The sequence below is a fragment of the Pelobates fuscus genome, chromosome 2, assembly GCF_036172605.1.
Source record: "Pelobates fuscus isolate aPelFus1 chromosome 2, aPelFus1.pri, whole genome shotgun sequence".
In the NCBI taxonomy this organism is placed as follows: Eukaryota; Metazoa; Chordata; class Amphibia; order Anura; family Pelobatidae; genus Pelobates; species Pelobates fuscus.
Window position 1 is genome coordinate 425,462,236 of NC_086318.1, and position 23,165 is coordinate 425,485,400.

The 23,165-nt window shown below is 41.0% G+C and overlaps 1 protein-coding gene across 1 annotated transcript in view; it reads left to right on the top strand.

Annotated features, from left to right (window-relative positions):
- The first annotated feature begins 344 nt into the window (after window positions 1-344).
- Window positions 345-23,165, top strand: part of LOC134587567 (calpain-2 catalytic subunit-like) — a 75,379-nt gene continuing 52,558 nt past the window's right edge. Inside the window, exons 1-2 of the mRNA XM_063444044.1 lie at window positions 345-1,384; window positions 10,021-10,090. Of these exons, the coding sequence (XP_063300114.1) occupies window positions 1,148-1,384; window positions 10,021-10,090 (307 nt within the window). The 5' untranslated portion in view covers window positions 345-1,147. The remainder of the gene's footprint in view (window positions 1,385-10,020; window positions 10,091-23,165) is intronic.

Below are 23,165 nucleotides of genomic sequence, written 5' to 3' on the forward strand. Positions count from 1 at the left end.
TGCTTAAGGTGACCCTTTATGAAAAAAATTGCAATTATGGCTGGGCTCACACATGGCAAATAATGCCAAACATGTCATTGTCCTGCATTAATAATATAATGAGAATAAAATAATAGCCTTGGTACCTAAGGAGTTAATATGGATAAATCTGTGTGAAGAAAAAAACATAACTATACAACAATGCTATACCAAGAAATCAAGCAGACCCAGGGCCAGGAGACTTACACAGTGAGGGCTGTGGCTGTCTCATTAGAATATTTTGTTATTTCTGATGGGTGTGAAGGACTGACTGCTGGAGGACTCAGGACCCACCCTGCAGTCTCTCTATGCAGCTGATGAGTCTGCCTTGAGGAGGAGTCAGGGTGAGTGTCAGTCAGCTCCTTCCTCAGTGCTATTACTGAGTACTAGCAGAGGAGGTACCCAGGCACAGATATTATTCTATCTTTCTCCACAGCTGCCAGCGGACCTGGAGTCTGGGTAGCAGTCCTGATCCTGCTGAGGAGGGAGCCTGGGCATCCCTTTTTCACTGATATCTACCTCCAAGAAAGCTGAGGATACCGTGAGCTTTGTGTCTGCACAGGGACAGTTTGTAAGCTGCCTCCTCTGACCCAGCCTGTGGATCCCCCCCTCCCCTCTGATACAGTGTATCCAGTTTGTGGATCCCCCCTCACCCCTAATACAGTGTATCCAGTCTGTGGGTCCCCCTTGTCCCCTCTGATACAGTGTATCCAGTCTGTGGGTCCCCTCTGATACAGTGTATCCAGTTTGTGGATCCCCCCGTCCCCCCTAATACAGTGTATCTAGTCTGTGGGTCCCCCTTGTCCCCTCTGATACAGTGTATCCAGTCTGTGGGTCCCCTCTGATACAGTGTATCCAGTTTGTGGATCCCCCGTCCCCCCTAATACAGTGTATCCAGTCTGTTGGTCCCCCTTGTCCCCTCTGATACAGTGTATCCAGTCTGTGGGTCCCCTCTGATACAGTGTATCCAGTTTGTGGATCCCCCCTCCCCCCTAATACAGTGTATCCAGTCTGTGGGTCCCCCTTGTCCCCTCTGATACAGTGTATCCAGTCTGTGGGTCCCCCTTGTCCCCTCTGATACATTATATCCAGCTATTCCCCCATCTCCTTGCTCGGACTGTCTGCAGGGATGATTGGACTAGCGGCTAAGGTAGCCAAGGACCGGGCTCTGGCTGATGGCTATGGCACCAATGATATGGCTCTGAAATACCTCAACCAGGACTATGAAGCCCTAAGGGATGAATGCTTGCAGTCTGGGACTCTCTTTAAGGATCCCTCCTTCCCTGCTATCGGTTCTACTCTGGGATTTAACGAACTGGGACCAAATTCGAGCAAAGCACAAGGTGTGGTGTGGAAGAGGCCCACGGTAAGTGTGAGTCAGAGTGGGGAGGGTGCTCTGACACTGCCATCAGCAGTGGGAACAGGGTTTCCCTTAAAGGGAGCGAGCTGAGAACTCCCCATGCCATGCATGCTCTAATAGTTCTATAATTCATATAATAATAATAATAATAATAATAATAGATCAGTACTGTGTCCAGACTGACCCAATCCTGCAGGTTCTGAGTCACATTGAGGAGGGTGCTCAGACACTGCCAACAGCAGTGGGAACAGGAATTCCCTTAAAGGGACCGAGCTGAGAACTCCCCATGCTCTAATAGTTCTATAATTCATATAATAATAGATCAGTTCGGTGTGCAGACTGACCCAATCCTGCAGGTTCTGAGTCACATTGAGGAGGGTGCCCAGACACTGCGAGGAGTTTATTAAATCATAGTCCACAGCTCAAAGTCCTGGGATTGAATGTAGCTCTAATTATCAAATAAATAACTTGTTTTGCAGCCAGACTCAGCGCTACTAGTTTATACTGGGTCCCAGTGCAATGAAAACTAAAGCAAGGGGTGATTTTATAACCTTGTAATCCCCAGTACCTTTAAAATCATACAGTATCATTTAGTGTAGGTTTGTCAGGAAGTGATTGATAGTGAGTAGTAACTGAAAGGAAATTATTATTAATCATTATAGCTTAGTGTCACACATGCACTGCCCATATGCTGGACGTTTTATTATGTCATTTCCCTTATTAAAGTTATTGTATAAATGTAAAGACTGTTTTAAACGGGATATGTAGTGGTTATGGTGGCAGCAGTCCCCTGGCATCGTCCTACAGTAAGCTGTCAAACCATTTATGGACCGCTTGACTCTTCCTGGCTACCACAAAATAGTGTTTAGTGAATCCCCATATTGCAATAACAGGACCTGCCAGAAAATGATTGTATTTACAATCCTCTGAATTACAGGTAGAGTTAATGGGTAGAAAAATAAAGGTTACTGCAGGTCAATAACAGTCCTGGTTAGTAACTGGCGGCGAAGGTTGTAGTTTTGGTTACAAGGAGTTTGTGGGGCTTCTAAGCTGACAAGCACTTTATCCACTAACTGGGCCTGTGCATGCACAGCTCACTGTGAACCCTCTGTGAATGCTGCAAATGCTATTGGCTAGCCAAGAGTGCATTCAATATTGAGCTGTCAGCACACATATGAAGGATATCTTTGGAGAAAAAAAGAGAAATAATTGGAGATGGTGGGACCGAAACATGTTAAAAGTCCCCATATAAAACATGAACTTGGAATGTATAGTATGGAAATACATTGCCATTGACGGGTTCTGGAGGGGACCCACAGGACTCCCCTTGCAGGGGATAATCACATTATGTATGTTGCCAGCATGCAGTGCGCACTGACGACAGACGTAAAATATGCACAGACTTGACGTTATTCAGTCTAGAATGGAGTTCTGGGCTGTCAATGTCACGTGTGCCGGGAGTGCAACTAGCTACAAGTGCAAATTACTCTGAATGTGCTGTGTTACAAAATGAAACATTGCACATCCAGAATCCAACACAATGACCACTTCGAAAGGCAGAAGTGGTCGTGATGGTTGGAGTAACCCTAAAATATGGCACCAGACATTTGTCAAAATGCAGTTTGTCTTCATGGAGTGCCATGATTACTGTTCATACCGGGCATGCACGCAGATTTTAAAGTTCTAAAATGTGATGAAATCTTGTCACAAGGGCTGTTCACCAATTCAGGTTTAACAAAATAAATTACTAAGTGGATCAAATGACATTAAAAATGACATTGTATACAGGACATGTATACAAACATCACTTTAATTATATACTTTTATTCCCTAGTAAGGTCACAACTGATAGAAAAAAGAAAAGGGGAAAAAAAATAATTTAGTTGCAGAATGCATAGCCAGAATTATATTCACTTTTTCATGACTTGAGAACTTCCAGAGTGGTTCAGGATATTGGCGTAGGTTTAATTGAATAAGACAGCTGTTCAGTAAACTAATACTAACCCTCAGGTGAGCTGTGAATTTGTTTATCTCAGGCTGTACTGGAGTTATTTTCAGGTTATCCCCTAAAGTGGAATTTTTTTAAAGCTTTGAATTGAGTTCCAAATTTGGAAACCTCCTCCAAATTAGCTATTATATCACTTCAACTAGGTTTTGTCTAGAATTTCAACTCCTTTTTAACCTTTAAAATCTTTAAAATTCCAATAATTCGCACTTTAGTGAATAAGCCTATAAGCTGTACGTTTACCGAATAGCTACTTATATGTTCTAGCATTCTATTGCTAGAAATCGCCGTCTGTCTTGGGAACCAGGAGTGTGGGCATAATTCCCAGAGGCGTATAGAGTGCTTTATATAGTGCTGGGGGAGGGGAGCTAAGTGCAGTTGTTATGGTAGCGTAATTAGTTGCCTCCCAGCCTTCTTGCACGCACAAGTCCTTCTAGAAACTGTGCTGTCCAACAACTCAACTATTGATGTCAATAAAGGGGAATGTATGGTGCTTTTGTACGAAACTCCATATAATACTAGAGTATTAAATGTAATTACTCACAAAGAGACAAATACTCCAATAATCCCTTTCACTGATGTCAGTAGCGAAGCCTAACAGTAATACTACCTTTTAATCCTTCATTGTGTCGGAAGGTTGTGATGCTAAGCGCGGTGAGACGAGGTATGTGGGTATGGATTAGGTAAACATTTTGTCTATAGAGGCCTGTTGTGTGCCTATATAATAACTGTAATATTCCCAGGGCCAATGCAAGGATTTTTGGTAGTTCCTTTGTAATTTCTCTGTGATAAATAAACTATTTATCTCTTCAAGTGTATGAATGCCAGATACTACCAGACAACAATTTTCCAGTATTCACTATTCTATGTTGGTGATATATGTCTGGTAAACCTTCGTGAATAATTGGACCCAAACTGGGCAGTGGTTTACGGGACTCATGTAATTTAAGAAGGGTGGTTTCATGCTTAATATTTGTTTTTGTTTTTTTTAATGCTATGCCTTTGCCAAAGAAGTGAAAGCCAGATAAGTAAATACACACTACATGTTTTGCATTATAAACATTGTGTATGTTTGTTTTATGGTTAGCATGATGTAAAGATAAAATCTAATTTCCTATAAAGTGGTACATGGTTATTTTTTTCCGTGACAGATAAGTGACGAAAGACCTTACAGAAAATCGTTGCTTTGCTCTTTACTAAGCCACCAGGGAAGGACACCTATCTGTAAAGAGAGGCCATGGCTATAGGGATTTTCCACCCATAACTGCATTTAAAAATGGACCCTTGTGTATACAATGTCCACATGTTCCATCTGGTGGCCATGTTTGTCACCAGACGGCACATTCTTTTAGAATATTTTTCTTCTGAACTGTTTTTTTTTTCCTTCTCTTAAGAAAACACTGTATTTGGTCAGAGTAAAATAAAATACTGTATTTAGTCACCACCCCCATCTTAACGAGGTAAATAAATAAAGACTAAAGCTGCCTCCTACCTCTGTTCCAGTTCCAAAGCCAGGTTCTCCCTGCAGCCTGACCTACCTTGCCTGACTCCACTCTCTCCCTCGCTGATGGGGGAAGAATATCAGGGAGGACATAAGCAGCAGGGAGGGGGAAGACGTGCCGCCATTGACTGTGTGGTACCAGCATGCTCCCCGTGCTGGTGTCAGATGCCAAATTTGCATAGAATTCATACTGGCCAGCTCAGAACTTTTGTCTAATGACGACTAATGACACTACCAGAGGTGGAGGTTCACAGAGGAGTTAAACTCTGATGTGCAGAAATGCTACACATACCGATTACAGGCACCATGACCACTTCAAGTCAGTGAATAGGTCACCCTGCTTTGTATTGTTTACAGTTTTATAAATGTGCTCAGATAACATTAGACTCAGATAACTAGAGTCCTGGACTGGCTAATGTCAATTTTGTGTAACTTTTGATGCACAGACGCTCGTCGATTGACTGAGCGCAGTCAGCAGAAACTCTCAGCCAATCATTGTGCAGCAGGATCGGCATCCAGGCTTCTGCCGAATGTCATAAATCTGCCTTTGAAAGAAAAAGAAGCCCGGCATGACCCCTTGGCTCACTGGCTTCGGTAACTATCAGTTTGATGTCATCCGGAAGGCAAAACGCCTGGCCTGGAACCACAGCATATAAATACCCAACAAAATCCATCTAAAAGCTTTTCAGAAAATGCTGAGACAGCAGACGTGCACTGGGAGAAATACATTAGCTGTATAGATTTATTTTTTTAAATCCTTAAATGATTTGCACAAAGTCATTAGCTGGCTAGCGTTAAAAATGTTATCTTCTGAAGGACATTGCTTGCCTCATGCATCGTAAAATATGTTATTCGATTTTTTTAATGATCTTCTGCAAACCATCTGGTTTATTCACTCACAATATTTTAGTGAATTTCAAATTTTATTAAAGACACGGAGGCTCCTATTATGCATATCTCTTTCTTTATTTCCTCAGCAGCAAAGATAGAGGAATATAAATATTATCAAAATGAAAGAAAAAACTGTACAGGCATAACGAGTAGCCAATCACATAACAGAGGAAGTAGCTATATAAGTCCTGTGTCTCCCACAATCCCCCTCTTTCTTACAGCCCTGTTCGACTCAGGCAAGGCGTACAGGACTATCAATGTTTTTCGATCGGCCATATCGGCCGGTCATGGTGGTTTGGAAGGTGTACCCATCGGCAAACATCCTTTTGTATGCCGTCTTCTCAAGGGTATTCGCTTCGTCCGTCCGCCTAGGTTGCGGTTTTCGACATTTTGGGACGTCAACATTGTGTTGCGTTTTCTGTCGGATTGGTACCCTAACCAGGACTTGACTCTTAAACAACTATCCTCCAAGATGGTTATGCTGTTTTGCCTGGTCTCTTGTAAGAGAGTCTCCGATGTTAGGGCTCTTGACTGGGGTGCCTTTGTGTTTACGCCGGATGGCGTTACTTTCACCATATCTAGGAGAACTAAGTCGGCGTCCAAATCCTTCGTATATCCTAGATTCCCGTTGTGTCCGGCGCTCTGCCCGGTGGATTGTTTGAAGGCCTATCTAGAGGCTACACGTGCGGTGCGCTCCTCTGAACGCCATCCCCTATTCATTTCGTTTAAGGCTCCTCATCGCCCAGTATCGACTCCGACGCTGGCGCGTTGGATTCGTTGGCTTTTATCCCTAGCGGGTATAGACACATCTGTCTTTACGCCTCATTCTGTAAGGGGTGCTATGGCCTCGAAGGCGTCCACAGTCGGTTGCCGCCTAGAGGACATCATGCGCGCAGCGGACTGGTCCCGAGAGTCGACCTTCAGAGACTTCTATTTCAGACCAATTGAACACGTCGCATCTCAGGTGATAGCACAGCTTTAAACTTGCATAATAGGAGCCTCCGTGTCTTTAATAAAATTCCTAGATTTTACTAGTAACATGACGTAAAGTCATGATTTTATTAAAGACACGGAGGCGAGTATTATTCCCTCCCACCCTCCCGGTGTGGATTTGGGATTGGAGATGCTTCGATGCAATACAAGTACGTGGGCAATTAGGTCTGTATTGAGTTCATGTTTTTTGTACTGTGCAGTTTTTATCATGCTTAGATGATTTGACAGTTTTGTATTGATTTCTAATCATGTATATATTCTATTTCAGAATCGTGTTTCATGTAGATCCCTCACGTTTATGTCTGGTAAGTCTACAGTTTGAGTTTGGAAATTACCATATTTTTCTATCTTTTTTAGCTTGAAGTTCTCGTTTTGTTTCCCGTTTCCTGTTTGGATCAAGTGGGACATCGTTTATCTTACCTGGTCTTCGGTTGCGCAAGAAAGAGGGGGATTGTGGGAGACACAGGACTTATATAGCTACTTCCTCTGTTATGTGATTGGCTACTCGTTATGCCTGTACAGTTTTTTCTTTCATTTTGATAATATTTATATTCCTCTATCTTTGCTGCTGAGGAAATAAAGAAAGAGATATGCATAATACTCGCCTCCGTGTCTTTAATAAAATCATGACTTTACGTCATGTTACTAGTAAAATCTAGGAATTTTAGGCCACAATAGTAACTTTGGGAAATTCTCCAAGTCAGTTACATTTACAGTTCTGCTACGACAGCCTAAATTTTGGTTTCTTTTCACTTTGAATTTCTGACAGTGTAGTCTTTATGGAATAACCCAGTCTGGCTTTCCCGGTGTTGCGTCCACTTGGTCAACGTATACTTATCTAATAATAAGCTAATCAGAGATATAAAGTCTATTAAATCTATAAATATCTGTATTTAGTAGGATGCAGCTGATTGAACGCAACGTTTTTGTAGGAGACAGACTTGGGATGTTCATCAGGTCTCTGATCACCAAAACTGTAAATTAAACTGTAAAAAAGGCTTTTATTGTAATCACCCAGTCACTCTGCATTTAATTTATAGGAGAGCATGACTTGATTTCTCTCGTTTTTATTGGTTATAAAAAGGTCCATCCTCAAGGCAGGTTTCTAGAAAAGCTCTGAAGATTAATCTTCGTAACTCGCATGTCTTAAAGTGATACTTTAGTGCCAGGAATACAACGCTGGATTCCTGGCACTTTAGCGCCTTCTGCCTACCCACTCCCTCGCCCCCTGGCAAATAACAGACCCCAAGTAAGAAGTCAATTCATTCTAAAATTATTTGAATGCTTTCATTTTGAGGACACTACTGTTACCATAACCACTGCAGAGCTCTGTGGGAGTGTTAATTTAATCACTATTTCTACCATTGTGTCATAGGCACACATGCACCCTTACAACACCTGTGTGGATAGCACCATGGAAATTTAAGAAATTAGCATTGTATGCCTTGGCTGTGCCAGGATAGTTTTGGCAAGTGTTGTGTACATAGCCTAATGAAAGCTATTGGGTTGTGCAGAAAGCTTCGGGGTCAGGTAAAAGTCTGAAATGGAGGATCTGTCCCTTCATACGACATACTGACCCAGACGTGTCAATAGGAACACATACATGCAGACTCTATGATACACATTTTCCTGTTAGTATGTTGGTTTAAACACACATTCTAGTTGTTATTTTTATATATATCTGATAATTTGTATTTGCTGTAATTAATTAAATGAAGCAAGCGTCTCATTGAATGAAGTAAATGAAATTTTATCTCAGATTAGAGCAGATTTCTCCCCTGGGACTGATAAACGCTGAGTAATTCATTGTGTCTCTGTGTGTGTGGGCTACCCGGTGTACCTATCCATTAAACAAAACCAAAAAACAACATGTTTCCCGCTTACTTCTTTATAAACAATGCTTTGTCAATAAATGCCAAGTAGATATAGTTGTGAATTTATGTTTTACTTAATTCTACAGCCATGCTCCACGTCACGTGTTTTGCTGTTATCTTTGGAGCTAGAGAGATTTACATTAAAGAGAGAATTATTATTACTTTGACTTTAATTGCTATTAATTGCTACATTATGTCATCGAACAGGAAGAGACCAACCAAAGTGGGCGGTGCTAACACTATAAATGACGGGAACCAGGAATACATATAAGAAAACTGTTGCATTCATAATAATCTCCCATGTGCTACTTTGTTGCAAAATAAATCTCTTCATATTTATGTTGTAGTGCCCTAGTTGTCATTAGAAGGTAAAGCGCTAATTGGGTGTGGATATTTGAATAATTGAAAAGTTTTCTGTTAATTAAAATTTAGTATTACAGATTATTTCTTTAAAACCTAATCATGTTTTGTTATTTGACATGACAGTCAAAATTATAAATATGTCTTTAACATATTTCTGCTGCAGTGGTTATGGTGTCAGGCGTGACTCTTGGCGTCAAGAGTTTGACAGCTATACCAGTTGACAATATCCATCTCTGGTGCGGCTGGAGCTGTGTGAGTTGGTGCAGGGCTTAACTTGTTGGCAATGAGTGCTTAGCCAACACTCTCAGCCAATGAGCCGACTCTGCATGGTATCGCTCAGCTCAGTGGGACTAAGGGAAACTTTTTATACTTACCCCAGGAGGGTCCTCCTGGCACAATTACCAATACCGCAGGCTGTAGTAGTTATGGTGCTTGGCGTGTTCTTTCAATCCCAAAATACTCAAATGCATTGTTTGCCAAAATAATACAGCCCAATTGGCAGAATTAAAGATTGACAGTTATTGATTAATCACTTTATTTAATCAATTCTTTTAGTCGTTTCAATGTACAGTAGCTCAGTATGGAAGCTTACATAAGCACATGCTTATCAGAGATGCCTCTTCTACAGTTAGAAAACACTTATATATATATATATATATATATATTCTTTTTTTTTTATGAGTCACAGGAATGTTTGTCTTCTCATTGTTGTGGGTACCCTTGTGGTCAGTGTTGCTTAGCAGAAGGAAATCGTATTTTGTGTGTCATGATTTGAATTCCTGAGGATGTTACTCATTGTCTGTCACTGGCTACAATGTAGACTGGGGACCACAAAAGCTAGAATCCAGCTGTCATAAAACTCCAATTTCCATGATGCTTTGCCACCCTTACAGCAGCAAAGCATTGTAGGAGTTGTAGTTTTCCAATAGCTGGGGGCCTGTCTTTTTACTTCCCCTGATTTCACCCTTTTCCCATATTTAATGGCAGAGATCTGATAGAGTTTTCTGTCTTTCAGGATCTGTGTTCTAACCCTCAGTTTATCAGTGGTGGAGCCACTCGGACGGACATCTGCCAAGGAGCCCTGGGTAAGGAGAAGCCTGCAGCAAACTCTGTCACTGTTATTTACTAAGGTGTGAATTATCGGGAATTCAAAGTGAATTTCAAATTGTATTCCCAAATTGCCAAACTTCTCAAAAATCTACACCCAGCTAGCCAAAGAATGTCATAAATTGAGCCCAGTTTTCATTTTGGCAATTTTGAACTAAATGTTTGAAATCACTTTTAATTCACAACAGTATAGATTGAGAATTTAAAGTGAATTTCACATTTAAGGTTAGAATAGCCGAGGTGGAAAAAATCTCTAGGTCAGCTAAGTTTTCACATCAACTACTCTGGTCTTAAATTTGATATTCACGTTGAATTCTTACTTAACCCTGTCTGTGTTCATAGAAGTAAAATGCATGTATTGCTTCAACTGCTAAATAACGTACGCATTCTCATAGAGAAGACCAAAGCCACCTTTACACAGCTTGTAAAGGTTTAACAATATAATTTTCTCTTTATCACTAATCATAATTACAACAGAACCAGCGCCCCTTGCTAATATTTATTTTTAATTTTGCAAATTACAGTAAGTTTGCTATAATTTTTTTATTAATATTGAACCATCTTATTTGTGTAAAGGAGGACATATTATCTGCTGTTAGCGCTGAATGTACTTTGTATTCAATATGCCTCCCAAGTGTTCCTACTTAGGATGGACAGTCAGTACCTAGTTTGGGACAAAATCCCTCTGTCCCTCTTTTCTATCCTAATGTCCCTCTTTTCTAGGAGCTCCATATTGTTGGTGTGTTTGAGTGTATAACAGAGTTCCACAGCAATAATACTCCCAGTAATGTGTCTGAGCGTATAACAGAGCTCCACAGCAATAATACCCCCAGTAATGTGTCTGAGTGTGTAACAGAGCTCCACAGCAATAATACTCCCAGTAATGTGTGTGAGTGTATAACAGAGCTCCACAGCAATAATACTCCCAGTAATGTGTGTGAGTGTATAACAGAGTTCCACAGCAATAATATTCCAGTAATGTGTGTGAGTGTATAACAGAGTTCCACAGCAATAATATTCCAGTAATGTGTGTGAGTGTATAACAGAGTTCCACAGCAATAATATTCCAGTAATGTGTGTGAGTGTATAACAGAGTTCCACAGCAATAATATTCCAGTAATGTGTGTGAGTGTATAACAGAGCTCCACAGCAATAATATTCCAGTAATGTGTGTGAGTGTATAACAGAGTTCCACAGCAATAATATTCCAGTAATGTGTGTGAGTGTATAACAGAGTTCCACAGCAATAATATTCCAGTAATGTGTGTGAGTGTATAACAGAGTTCCACAGCAATAATATTCCAGTAATGTGTGTGAGTGTATAACAGAGCTCCACAGCAATAATACTCCCGGTAATGTGTGTGAGTGTATAACAGAGTTCCACAGCAATAATACTCCCAGTAATGTGTGTGAGTGTATAACAGAGTTCCACAGCAGTAATACTCCCAGTAATGTGTCTGAGTGTATAACAGAGTTCCACAGCAGTAATACTCCCGGTAATGTGTCTGAGTGTATAACAGAGTTCCACAGCAGTAATACTCCCAGTAATCTCCTTTTTTTTAAAAAAAAACTTTATTTTTGAGTAAAGCACTTGACAATTATACAATATATGGTAAACAATACTGTAGTCATGCCAATCCAACCACTTTTTTCAACAGCACCTATTAAAGGACCCAAGGGCTTCTTACATAGTACATTAAACTTTATTATTATAATAAAAAATCAGTTCCCTTTAAAATGTATTGCGTCATTATAGCGACACAATATTTAACATTGGAATGGAGCTAGATTTAGCAGCGTTTTTATAATGGCATGAATCATTATAGACTGGGGTACAACAATGCATGTTGCTACCGTGGTGTATTCCCTCAGGAACACTGAAGATTTTGGGGACTGCACTTCTCATCACCCTCAGCCAGGTCCTGGCAGAGAAATATGGAAGTTAAATAATGAATTAACATTACTTCTCCCCCCAAAAATATTGAATCATTTCAGTAAAACTTCACTAAACAAATGAATGCACCTAGAAAAGAGGAACATTGGGAGAGAGGGATTTGGGCCCAAAATAGGGACTGTCCTTCCTAAATAGGGACACTAGGCAGGTATGCATCTTCGCATAAACTGAGATAAGTGAATGTATTAATTTGGGAAGGAGAGGTGACAAGGAGTGTACCCCTAACTCTCTGCTCAGTTTGTAGAATTTTGTGACAAATCTGCACAGCATTTCCTTATGAATCACATGTCAATGGCTTTCTGCCCAGATCACTCATTTGATGCTAAAAATAAAATAAAATGCCAGTACAACCAGAAACGTGAAAGCTCGTTTTGTGATTTCCTGTTATGTATTGTTGCCAGAGTAGCAGGGTCACACCTCCCACATAACGCTCTGCCCAATGTGCCATTCATTACAGAAGTTATACATTTTAAAACAAAACGTCGGCTGAATTGGAGAAACTGAACAGTCAAAAAGTAAAAAGTCAGCTTTGCTTCCAGTACAGCTGGTCTGGTCTATAATTTAAAATCCGCTCTGAATTCCCAACAGTTCTTACTTTAGTGAATAGCCCTGATTATGTATAAAGTGACGCAGTTATATACATAATGCATTGAAACATGAAACCAAAATATAAAAGGAAAACAATTACAGTTAAAGTTGATTGCACGCAAGTGATGCAGCTAAGAGAGTGTTCCCCAACCAGGAAGTGACTCCACCAATCAGACGCTATCATTCAAGTCAGTCTTCTTATTCCATAAACCATTACTGTTACCGAGTTACCTTGCTTTCTGATACACTCTGTATTTTGCAGATTACTGTGAGTTTTATTGCTGTGGAGCTCTGTGATACTCATTCACACTCCACATTGTTCTATTATCTATTCATTCATACTCCACATTGTTCTATTATATATTCATTCACACATGGTTACATTATATATTCATTCACACATTGTTCTATTATATATTCATTCACACATTGTTCCATTACATATTCATTCATGCTCCACATTGTTCTATTATATATTCATTCACACATGGTTCTATTATATATTCATTCACACATGGTTCTATTATATATTCATTCACACATTGTTCTATTATATATTCATTCACACATTGTTCTATTATATATTCATTCACACATGGTTCTATTATATATTCATGCATGCTCCACATTGCTGCGTTCTGTTGTGGAGCTCTATCTCACCACCCTCCCACCCCCCATTTTTTCTGTAAATTGTAATGATCTATAATTCTGCAATATGCAGCACAACAAGCATTTATAGGGTTATTTACTAAAGAGAGATTTCAAGGTGAATTCAAAGTGAATTTTGAATTAAAGTCAAAACAGATGAACTGGAAAAAATGTCTAAGGCAGCGATGCTTTCAGTTTAGTAAATAACCCAGTCAGACGTCCTTAAACTTAGGATCATCAGAGGAGTATGTGTGCCACCACTAGCAAGCTCGTGCCAGGACAGGGTGGGGGTGGGGTCTGTATCAGAGTATGCCAGGACAGGATGGGGGTGGGGCCTGTATCAGAGTATGCCAGGACAGGATGGGGGTGGGGCCTGTATCAGAGTATGCCAGGACAGGATGGGTGTGGGGCCTGTGTCAGGGTATGCCAGGACAGGATGGATGTGGGGCCTGTGTCAGGGTATGCCAGGACAGGGTGGGGGTAGGGTCTGTATCAGGGTATGCCAGGACAGGATGGGGGTGGGGCCTGTGTCAGGGTATGCCAGGACAGGATTGGTGTGGGGCCTGTGTCAGGGTATGCCAGGACAGGGTGGGGTGGGGTCTGTATCAGGGTATGCCAGGACAGGATGGATGTGGGGCCTGTGTCAGGGTATGCCAGGACAGGGTGGGGGTAGGGTCTGTATCAGGGTATGCCAGGACAGGATGGGGGTGGGGTCTGTGTCAGGGTATGCTAGGACAGGATGGGGGTGGGGCCTGTGTCAGGGTATGCTAGGACAGGATGGGGGTGGGGCCTGTGTCAGGGTATGCCAGGATGGGGGTGGGGCCTGTGTCAGGGTATGCCAGGATGGGGGTGGGGCCTGTGTCAGGGTATGCCAGGACAGGATGGGGGGTGGGGCCTGTGTCAGGGTATGCCAGGACAGGATGGGGGTGGGGCCTGTGTCATGGTATGCCAGGACAGGATGGGGCCTGTGTCAGAGTATGCCAGGACAGGATGGGGGTGGGACCTGTGTCAGAGTATGCCAGGACAGGATGGGGGTGGGGCCTGTGTCAGGGTATGCTAGGACAGGATGGGGGTGTGGCCTGTGACAGCACCTGCCAGGACAGGTCTGTGTTAGGGCATGATGGACCGGTTGGGGTGGGGTCTGTCAGGGCATGCCAGGACAGGTAGGGGTTAGGGTCTGTGTCGCGGCATGCCCGGACAGGTTGGGGTGGGGTCTGTGTCAGGGCATGCCAGGACAGGTAGGGGTTAGGGTCTGTGTCACGGCATTCCCGGACAGGTTGGGGTGTGGTCTAGGTCAGGGCATGCCAGGAAGGGCATACCCAGCCATAAAAGAGATGTGTAATTCCAGGATATAACATGTGGCATTAACAACGGCTGCAATAATATTTAAATTAAAAACATAGAGATCATAGAGATGTCCTGGTTCGTTCTTCATTAAATCTTGTTGTATATTTTGTTGTTCAATATTGACTCAAAATGTCTTAATAAGAAAACATTCTATTCAGACCTACTTGCCAAGTCATTCTCTGAGCGTGTGACTGAGTTACGTCTGTTCGGACGTTTTTTACAAGAGGAGCATTCTTCTACAATCCACAGGAATTCTTGCTTACTGCAAGGCCACTGTGGCTGAACTTGGCACTGTCGATGTTTGTAAACTATATTATTAATCGAGGCTTGCAAAGCATCATGGGAAATTTTCACAAAATTCGCAGTGCCAATGTTAGGCATCGTTAGTGACTGTGTGATCTCCAGTACACAAGGCCCTTCCCCAAGTGCAAATTATAGTTTTCTATAAACATTGGCAGCATCAGGATGGCTGTGAGAACATAAACTGGGGATGTGGCAAGAACTCACCATAAATGGCTTATTCAGTAAACGGTGAAATGCGGTGACATGCAAATTAGGAAGAAATTCCCAGATTTGAATTAAAGGGGTAGTTTCTATTTTTTTTTTCGGCTCGGATATATTGATTTTTAACTGTGCATTTTTTTCCAATTTCACCACAGACAGACATATATTCTGTTATTCCACTGTCCGCACACCCGAACTATTTACTTTTCTTTTAAAACACATGTTCTGTAGACCCATTTCAATCTGATACTTGGTTATTCACTAAAACCAGAATTTCCAGTAAATCAAAGTGAATTTCAAATTTGCAGTTCCCTACTCGATCCTTCCCATTGTTCTCTGTTTAGTAAATAAACCTAACTATAACCGGAGCGAGGTTATTCATGGAACTGTAGGCCAAAGTCCCCAAATTAAAAATAAAAAGGGAAAACACATTTTTTTTAAACGCGTTATAAAAGTTTAGATTTTAATAAAAAAATTGTCTCTCTTACAATTGAGCACTGAAACTCCTCCCCAGCGATCTATTCAGACAGCCTGGTAGGTTTTCTTCCTCCTTCATGGAGCTAACAGAAGTATCAGGCCCGCTGGACTAGAGCGTGTCCACCTCCCTCCTTTCTCAAAGAATTGTACTACAGCTCATTGAGAAGCATTGGAAAGTCACAAAACACATGCGCTCGTTGCTCAATGATAAGCATCAGTCGATTACGCGACACAGAGCAGGTCTGCGTGTTTTTTTATGTAACCCTTTTTATGGGGTTATATCTAATAAATAGTGAGAAATGTAATTACATTGAGAGTTCCTTTATATGTGCAAGTCCCTGGTGATTTATTTCCCTGCAAGTCACTGTTTGTAATTAACTCTTCAAATATGAAAAGAACAAAGTGACTTGTACCTTGCTTTTGCCCAAGGCTACAAAACTTAAAGAACATTACAGTCTGCATGGGGCCAGGAAACCCAGCATCTTGTAATGTAGGACTCATACACAATATTTTATCCTATTCATAGACAACACACGAAAAGTGTTGCCCTGCAGTATGCAGAATTCATATGCTGCAAGATTTCTGATTAATTACTTGATTTCCTGACAGCAGTACATGAATTCTATATACTAAAGGGTAGCAGACTGCAGGATCGGCCCATCAATTTGAGTATCTTGGCCAACACAGAAAAAGTGCTGCCCTGCAGTCTGTTTCACGATTCCTAATGATTGCAGACTTCTCGATGGGCTGTGACAAAGCGGATTAAGAAGGCTGTGATTGGACAGCAACAGAAAGTCTGTTCTGGGGAAGAAGGGGCGGGTTTACAGGAGATGAACATACTAGATCTTCAGCTATTACAAGCCAGGGTTTCATAAATCCCGAATGAAAACATGCAAAGCAAATCACTGCATATTTTGGGGTATGTCTACTAAACTGTCGAGAAAAATCTATATATTTATTTAATGAAGTATTCCTTTAATTTACAAGGTTCCGACGTGTTCTGCAGATCTGGACAACTGATTGCAGCTAGAATTAATAAATAGCTTTCCTGTTTTTACGTTTTACTTGTACACTGTAAACACTACTCAGCCGAAGGATTTCCTAAAATTCTGTACGCACCTAACAAACTGTACAGCGAGTTTCTTTGATATCTATTTATATAAACCCAACAAATTCTGCTTGATGCAATACATACAGCTTTATATGACAGACAGGAAGAAACCGGTTTAGTAGGTTTTAGTGCACCCTTTCTGTATGAGTGAAATCCAATTTGCAGACAGGGGTGTGTGGTTATTTGTATAGGTAAAAACAGGAGACATTTACTTACAGTGTGTTCCTATTATGGGAATATGGCTACTTAGGTGGCTAGGGCGATGAAAGTGTAGGCCTCTATAGTGAGATCATGTTTGAAGAAATATTTGAAGTTATTAATATTACACTCCAAGCACCATAACAACCAATGCTACTTGCTTACTTCAGGTCCCCTTTCGCTGTCTCATTTCTTCGCTGCTTCTTATGTGATTTGCAAGAATTGCTGCAGGCAGCATAGACTCCCTCCCTCCCCATTTATGCTTGCCCTTGGTAATAAATCCTGTAACTTTAGTTATATTATTGAATCTGCCTGATCTGGGTAAATTAGAGAAACGAAAACTGGCCTCTGCTTCTCTGCTGCCTACAAAGAGCTTGTGGACTGATTGTGAAACTGCTGAATGCAGAAGTGGCCAAAAGGTAGCCCACAGCTGGGTGTTGGCACACTACACCTCCCATGATGCTTTGCCAATCTATAGACTGACACATTATATTGAGAATTGTAGGTTATAGCAGATGGGGGGTAGTATTGGCCATCTCTTACTTTGCAGTATTTTGTTTTGTTAAAATTGACAAGCTGTACAGTACCTGTATTATCCAGGATCTTCCTGAATCACTTCCTGGTTTGTGCATTCTTGCTAGCCCTGCAATGCGTGTACACTGTTCAATACTGCAATACCTATTACTCAATCCAAGGATTGCAGCCAGGGAGAGTGTGGACGCTATGGAAAGTAATTTATCCTTTTTATGGTAATCAACGCTCATTGGCAGAGCTTCCTGCAGCTGCTTGTAGTTATTATAACATTCACAAATCCTTATATCTTTCCAAAATGTATGGAAAGGCAACATTTTAACGATATAAATTCATGAAACATGTTATGTTTAAGTCAGCATTTTTAATTTAACCATTACCGCCATTACCATGTGTTTCTGTGCAGCCGATAATGTGAATCTTTAGATGAGGTGCTGAGTATTTTTTATATGTTGACACAGATACTAATATTGACAGATTTTAAACTATTTATTTATATAATCATTGCTAGCCTCAAACGCTAGCAATAATTGTATAAATATTATTTGAGCTTAATCCCAAAGTAAAATATTGCACATCCAAATATTCCCCAACGCAACTCTTTAACCCCGCATGCTACACCTCTCGATCCCTCAGACTGCACACCAGTTGGCATTTACTTTGAATTCAAAATTCATGTTTTTAAAGATGTTGTCACCAGAAAACACCCAGTGTCACCTTCTCTATCTCTGTATGCATAAATAATGACGGCAAAACTATCTTTGTTGATCCTTGTTTAATGTACAGTGAAAAAAACTTCAAATGTCGAATGAATCACAGAATGAGTTATTAACCCCTTAAGGACACATGACATTTGTGACATGTCATGATTCCCTTTTATTCCAGAAGTTTGGTCCTTAAGGGGTTAAATACAGTGAAAGCCTTAAAGGGCCACTGATTGAAGTGGTAATGGTGCTTGGAGTCCATGGGCCATAAATAGTTTATTCACTGTTTAGCAGAGATTCTGGGTCCTTGGCAGCCTGCGCACTCAATGACAAAATGGTCCAAGCATAGCTCTGCTTCACGCCATAGCTGGGGTAGCAGGCAGCAATAGGCTGAGAGTGTCACCTGACTGCTGTCAGGCAATTATTACCCTATTACCTGGTATGAATTGGTATAGCCCAAGGTGGAGCATAGTCCCGCCATCCAATGTCATTGGATGCCAGGCTGCCATGGACCGAGGATGATTAAACCGCTTATCAGCAATGCGGTACCCGGTGCCCACAAACTCCTGGCACCATTAAACTTCAGTCAGTTAAAAATAGTTATGGTACGTAAAGTGTACGTTTGAAGACAATACAATAATAATTAACTTTTTTTAAATTGTGTTAAAACGGTGAGAAGTATGTATATGTAGGGTTGGGGTTTAAATGCATTGTGCTCCAGAATACGTATTATGAGAAGTAAAGAGGTTAATGTGTTACAAACAAAAGATTGACACTCTTATTGAATGAGTGAGTTCACAAATAAAAACTCCCTTGTCCCCTATTTGGTTAGAGTCCCTTCTCCAGCTGGCCGGCAAATCCTACTCCAGGTTCATACAATGGGGCAGTTTTATGTTCCTGACCTAAATCATTACACAATATGGCTGCGGGCTGGGGATGAGGGCCTCCACGCCCAATATTAGAATATTATATGACTATATTGTATGACTCAGCCTTCCCCTCCTCAATGGTATGTTCTACTACCTGAAACTGAAGCAGCTCAGTTTCAAGAATAGACTTTTATCCTTAGTCAACGTATTTCCTCAACCTGGGTCTATTGTAATATTCTATTGAAAGGGAACATGTTTTGTGTGAAAACATCCTGTTTAACCACTTTATTCCAAAGTACAAAAAAAAGTCTATAACTTTTATTTGATGGGAATCACAGCTACCAGTTTGTTGGTTAGGGATACCTTAAAAAACGTACATTATGTAAATGTAGATGTAAACATTATATGGTATCCTTATTGTTTTAGGTAAGGACTACAATCTGAAATAGTCTGCAATATAACCATAAAACCAGAAATGCCAATTTGTCACATACACTAGGTATAAGACCTTGCGTATGGTTATTTATAATAAACTTTGTGACATTTTTGGGAATGTAGCTTAAAAAAAATCCCACCAGAATCTAGAACAAAAATATATTTTATAGCATAATAAGTGCTGTCACACTGAGCACTTGTATGATTCGGGTATTTCGAGTTGCCTTTGCAGCCTGCAAAGAATATCTTCAGTGTACTCCTCGTGCCTGACTGCTGAAATATATAGCCATTAATTTCAATATACAAAATGTGTTGTAGAGTGCGGTTACAGTGGATAATGTATTGGGAACCCACGTATCTAGTTATAGTGAGATGAGATCTGCAAATCATTGTTGAGCAGTACAAATCTCAGAGTAGTCCGTACAGTTGCTGTCATACAGACTTTCCCAGTATATAATGATGATTTAAAGATGTTTTGCTGAAATAAAACATGCTATAACTTTATCAGTGAACAAAATCATCCAGTATATACTGCTTGCTCTGCTTTCATTATAAATCAACTCTGCGTTCTTACACCATAAAGCATTATATAATAACGTATAATAAGCAGAACCTCAAGCATTTGATACCGGAGAAACTGACGGAAGCCAAGCACAGAGAGATGGACACAGGTTTCTTCAGGAAGGAAGAGATTCTTTATTGGATCACCGATCGGGACTCAGAGGGACTAGCGTCACCAAAATACAGCAAAGTCTGAGTACTGAATACATAGAGTACATTCCTTATATAGCACTGTAGCTCCTCCCACAATTAACTACACCCACACATACCCTTAACCTATTTAATAAATAGAGTCTAAACTCATCCATCCGGTCTAACCACGTGGCTCATCTGATACAAAGGAGAGGGACGCGTAATTCCAGTTCTTACATTCCTGCACCTGGTCAGTACAGTGATGACAGTATCTTAGCTACGTGTAATTAACTAACTGATACTACAAACACATATACATACATATGCCTTGTGGCAATCTTAGCCTGCTAAACTTGTATTTTACTGGAATTACATCACATTCCCCCCTTTGATGCCTCTGATATTTCACAATTACTTGAGGCATCACTTAACCTTGGTTTGCATATACCTCAGGTTACCATGAACCAGACCAGACTTATCTTATGATGTGAATCTTTTAACACTCATCTTCCTGCATTGGTTCTCCTTGATCTAGAGCCTTATACTTATATATCGCCATTATCTGTGCAGCAGCCTTCCTCTCTGCTATACTTCCTATCAGGCTTTGCACAGACCTAACTACTAAGGGTATAAGACACGGTAGGAGTAGACACAACAGTAAAATCAGTAGGACTCCACCTACCACTGCCTTAAGCCCTCCAAACCACTCATACCAGCTACCAAACCAACTACTTGGATTGTACCCTTTCCATACCTGAGTAGGCACATGCACTAGTTTAACCATATGGCTAGTAAGCTCAGCTATTGCTTGCCCTTCGTCATCTATTTGAAGACAGCAATTGCTCAGGTTAAACTTCCCACATACACCTCCCTCTACTGCCAAAAGGTAATCCAAGGCTAATCTATTTTGGTACACTGCTGTCCTCATCCTGGTATTATGCTTCGCTAGAAGATTGAGTGCTTGTGAGGTCTCATTAGTAATAATCTCAACCACCGCCTGTAATCTTATAATACGGTTGAGCATATAAATTGGGGTTCTATAACCAAAGGTACCATCTTCTGCCCACGTGGCTGGCCCATAATAATCTATGATACGCTGGGGAGGCCATTCATTATCTTCCCAGGTGCCTATCTCTAAGGGTCCCCTTTTCTTCCTATGATTCACATCATACACTTTAACACCTAAAGTCTCACCTGTTTCAATCGGTAACAAGAAGAAGGATGGTTTGAGCATACCCAACACACATGCCCCTTCCCAGTCCTGTGGCAACTCCGAATAGGCTTTCTTACCACAGATCCAGTACAAATTTGCTGGGGCTCTCCAGGTAGATGTGATGGATAAATCAAACCACACATCCTTTAAACTGGCATATCTAGCAAACGGGTTAGATGGTTCTGAGACATTTGAAGCCGACCACCAAGTTGTATTTTTAGTATCATCATCATAAGCTTTTTGCCCTAGACAAGTTAATTCTCCTACAGAAGTATTATACATTATTCCTTTCCTTGCTATGCAAACATAACCTATGATGGAGGTCTTTAATCTCCACTCAGATTTACCTCTAACACTCAAATGATAATCGGCTTGTGTAGATATTAGTTGGTCAACTGCCTCAGAACCGGACATTACCTCCTTTGCTTCCCAAGGCCATTGGTCTCCCATGTTAGTACCTCCACACACATAGCAGTTGGTAACATTAAGACTACCGGCAATACTCTCAGCTAGGTCAATGAACAGGTTTTTAGCGTTATGGGGGATCTTATTATCTATACTCATCTCTTCATAAAAGGAATGGTATACTTGATGAGTCTGGGAGGATACCGTATCAGTCTCTATTCCTATAAACAATAATGTCCCAGGATCTAAACCCGTCCCGTATATCTGAAACCCAAATAAATTTCCATACTTATCTAGGAACTTGTCGGGGTTATTAATAAGTATATGGACTGGGTTGCATTCCATAGACTTACAATAAGGGCTAGTCGGCAACTTAGTCACTATCATGTCTTTATCTACTGTCTGTCCCCAAGTCGCCCACCCCACACAAGACCAATATGGGCAAAAGTTATAGTCTTTATTTGGGCATCTAGGACTTACATATTTATTTTTACTACTGGGACAAATATATTTATCATTAGACCCATACGTCCTCTCCCATCTAAGATCCCCACATACATTCCACGGCTTTCTACCACTTGATATCGCCTTACATGCATCAAATAGCAGAACACCCGAAGAATGTACGGATTCTAACACCGTCTTATTAATTAGGGTCCCCTGAGGATCTCCATTCCTGAGAGTCAACCAAATTGTACGAGGTTGATACTCTGGACTGAAGCACTTAGGTTCTCCTACTCCTAAATGGCACACACTATAGTCTATATTTAGGTATCTACATCTTGATACCTCTCCTTTACATTCGTATTGTGAATGCCAAATTAGGGTTTGGGAAATATGGTTACCTGTTCTCGTAGTCTTAATGCATACCTCACAGCTAGGAGTGTCGGTACCTCTACCTTCCTGAATATAAAAACACATATAAATAAACACAATCAAAAGCACATCTTTCGCCGTCATCCTCAGTCTTCGTCCGTGCGATGGAACCTCAGCTTCCAGGATGTGAGGGCTGCAGGGAATGGAGTTCTGCTCGTCTTCACAGGTGTCCCTTCGAGACTTTCCTGGCTTATACACTATGTGTTGGTAAGCGGACAGGCTTTATTATGGCCTTCTCACTCACACCTGTAACAATAAAATTTGTAATCCACAATAATTCCTCGTTACTCCGACTGAGTAGTGCGTTTCAACCGGATCTTGCAGGGATTCTCTGGATCTGCTGTAATTTGCCAAGAATCGACTGCTGCTGGTTTAACCCTGGAGTGATGTATCCACGGAGTTACTTCGGCTACTTTTATCGCTGTAGGGGTAGACAAAAGAACAACATAAGGACCTCTCCACTTGGGCCCTAACGGTACATTATTCCACTCTTTAATCCA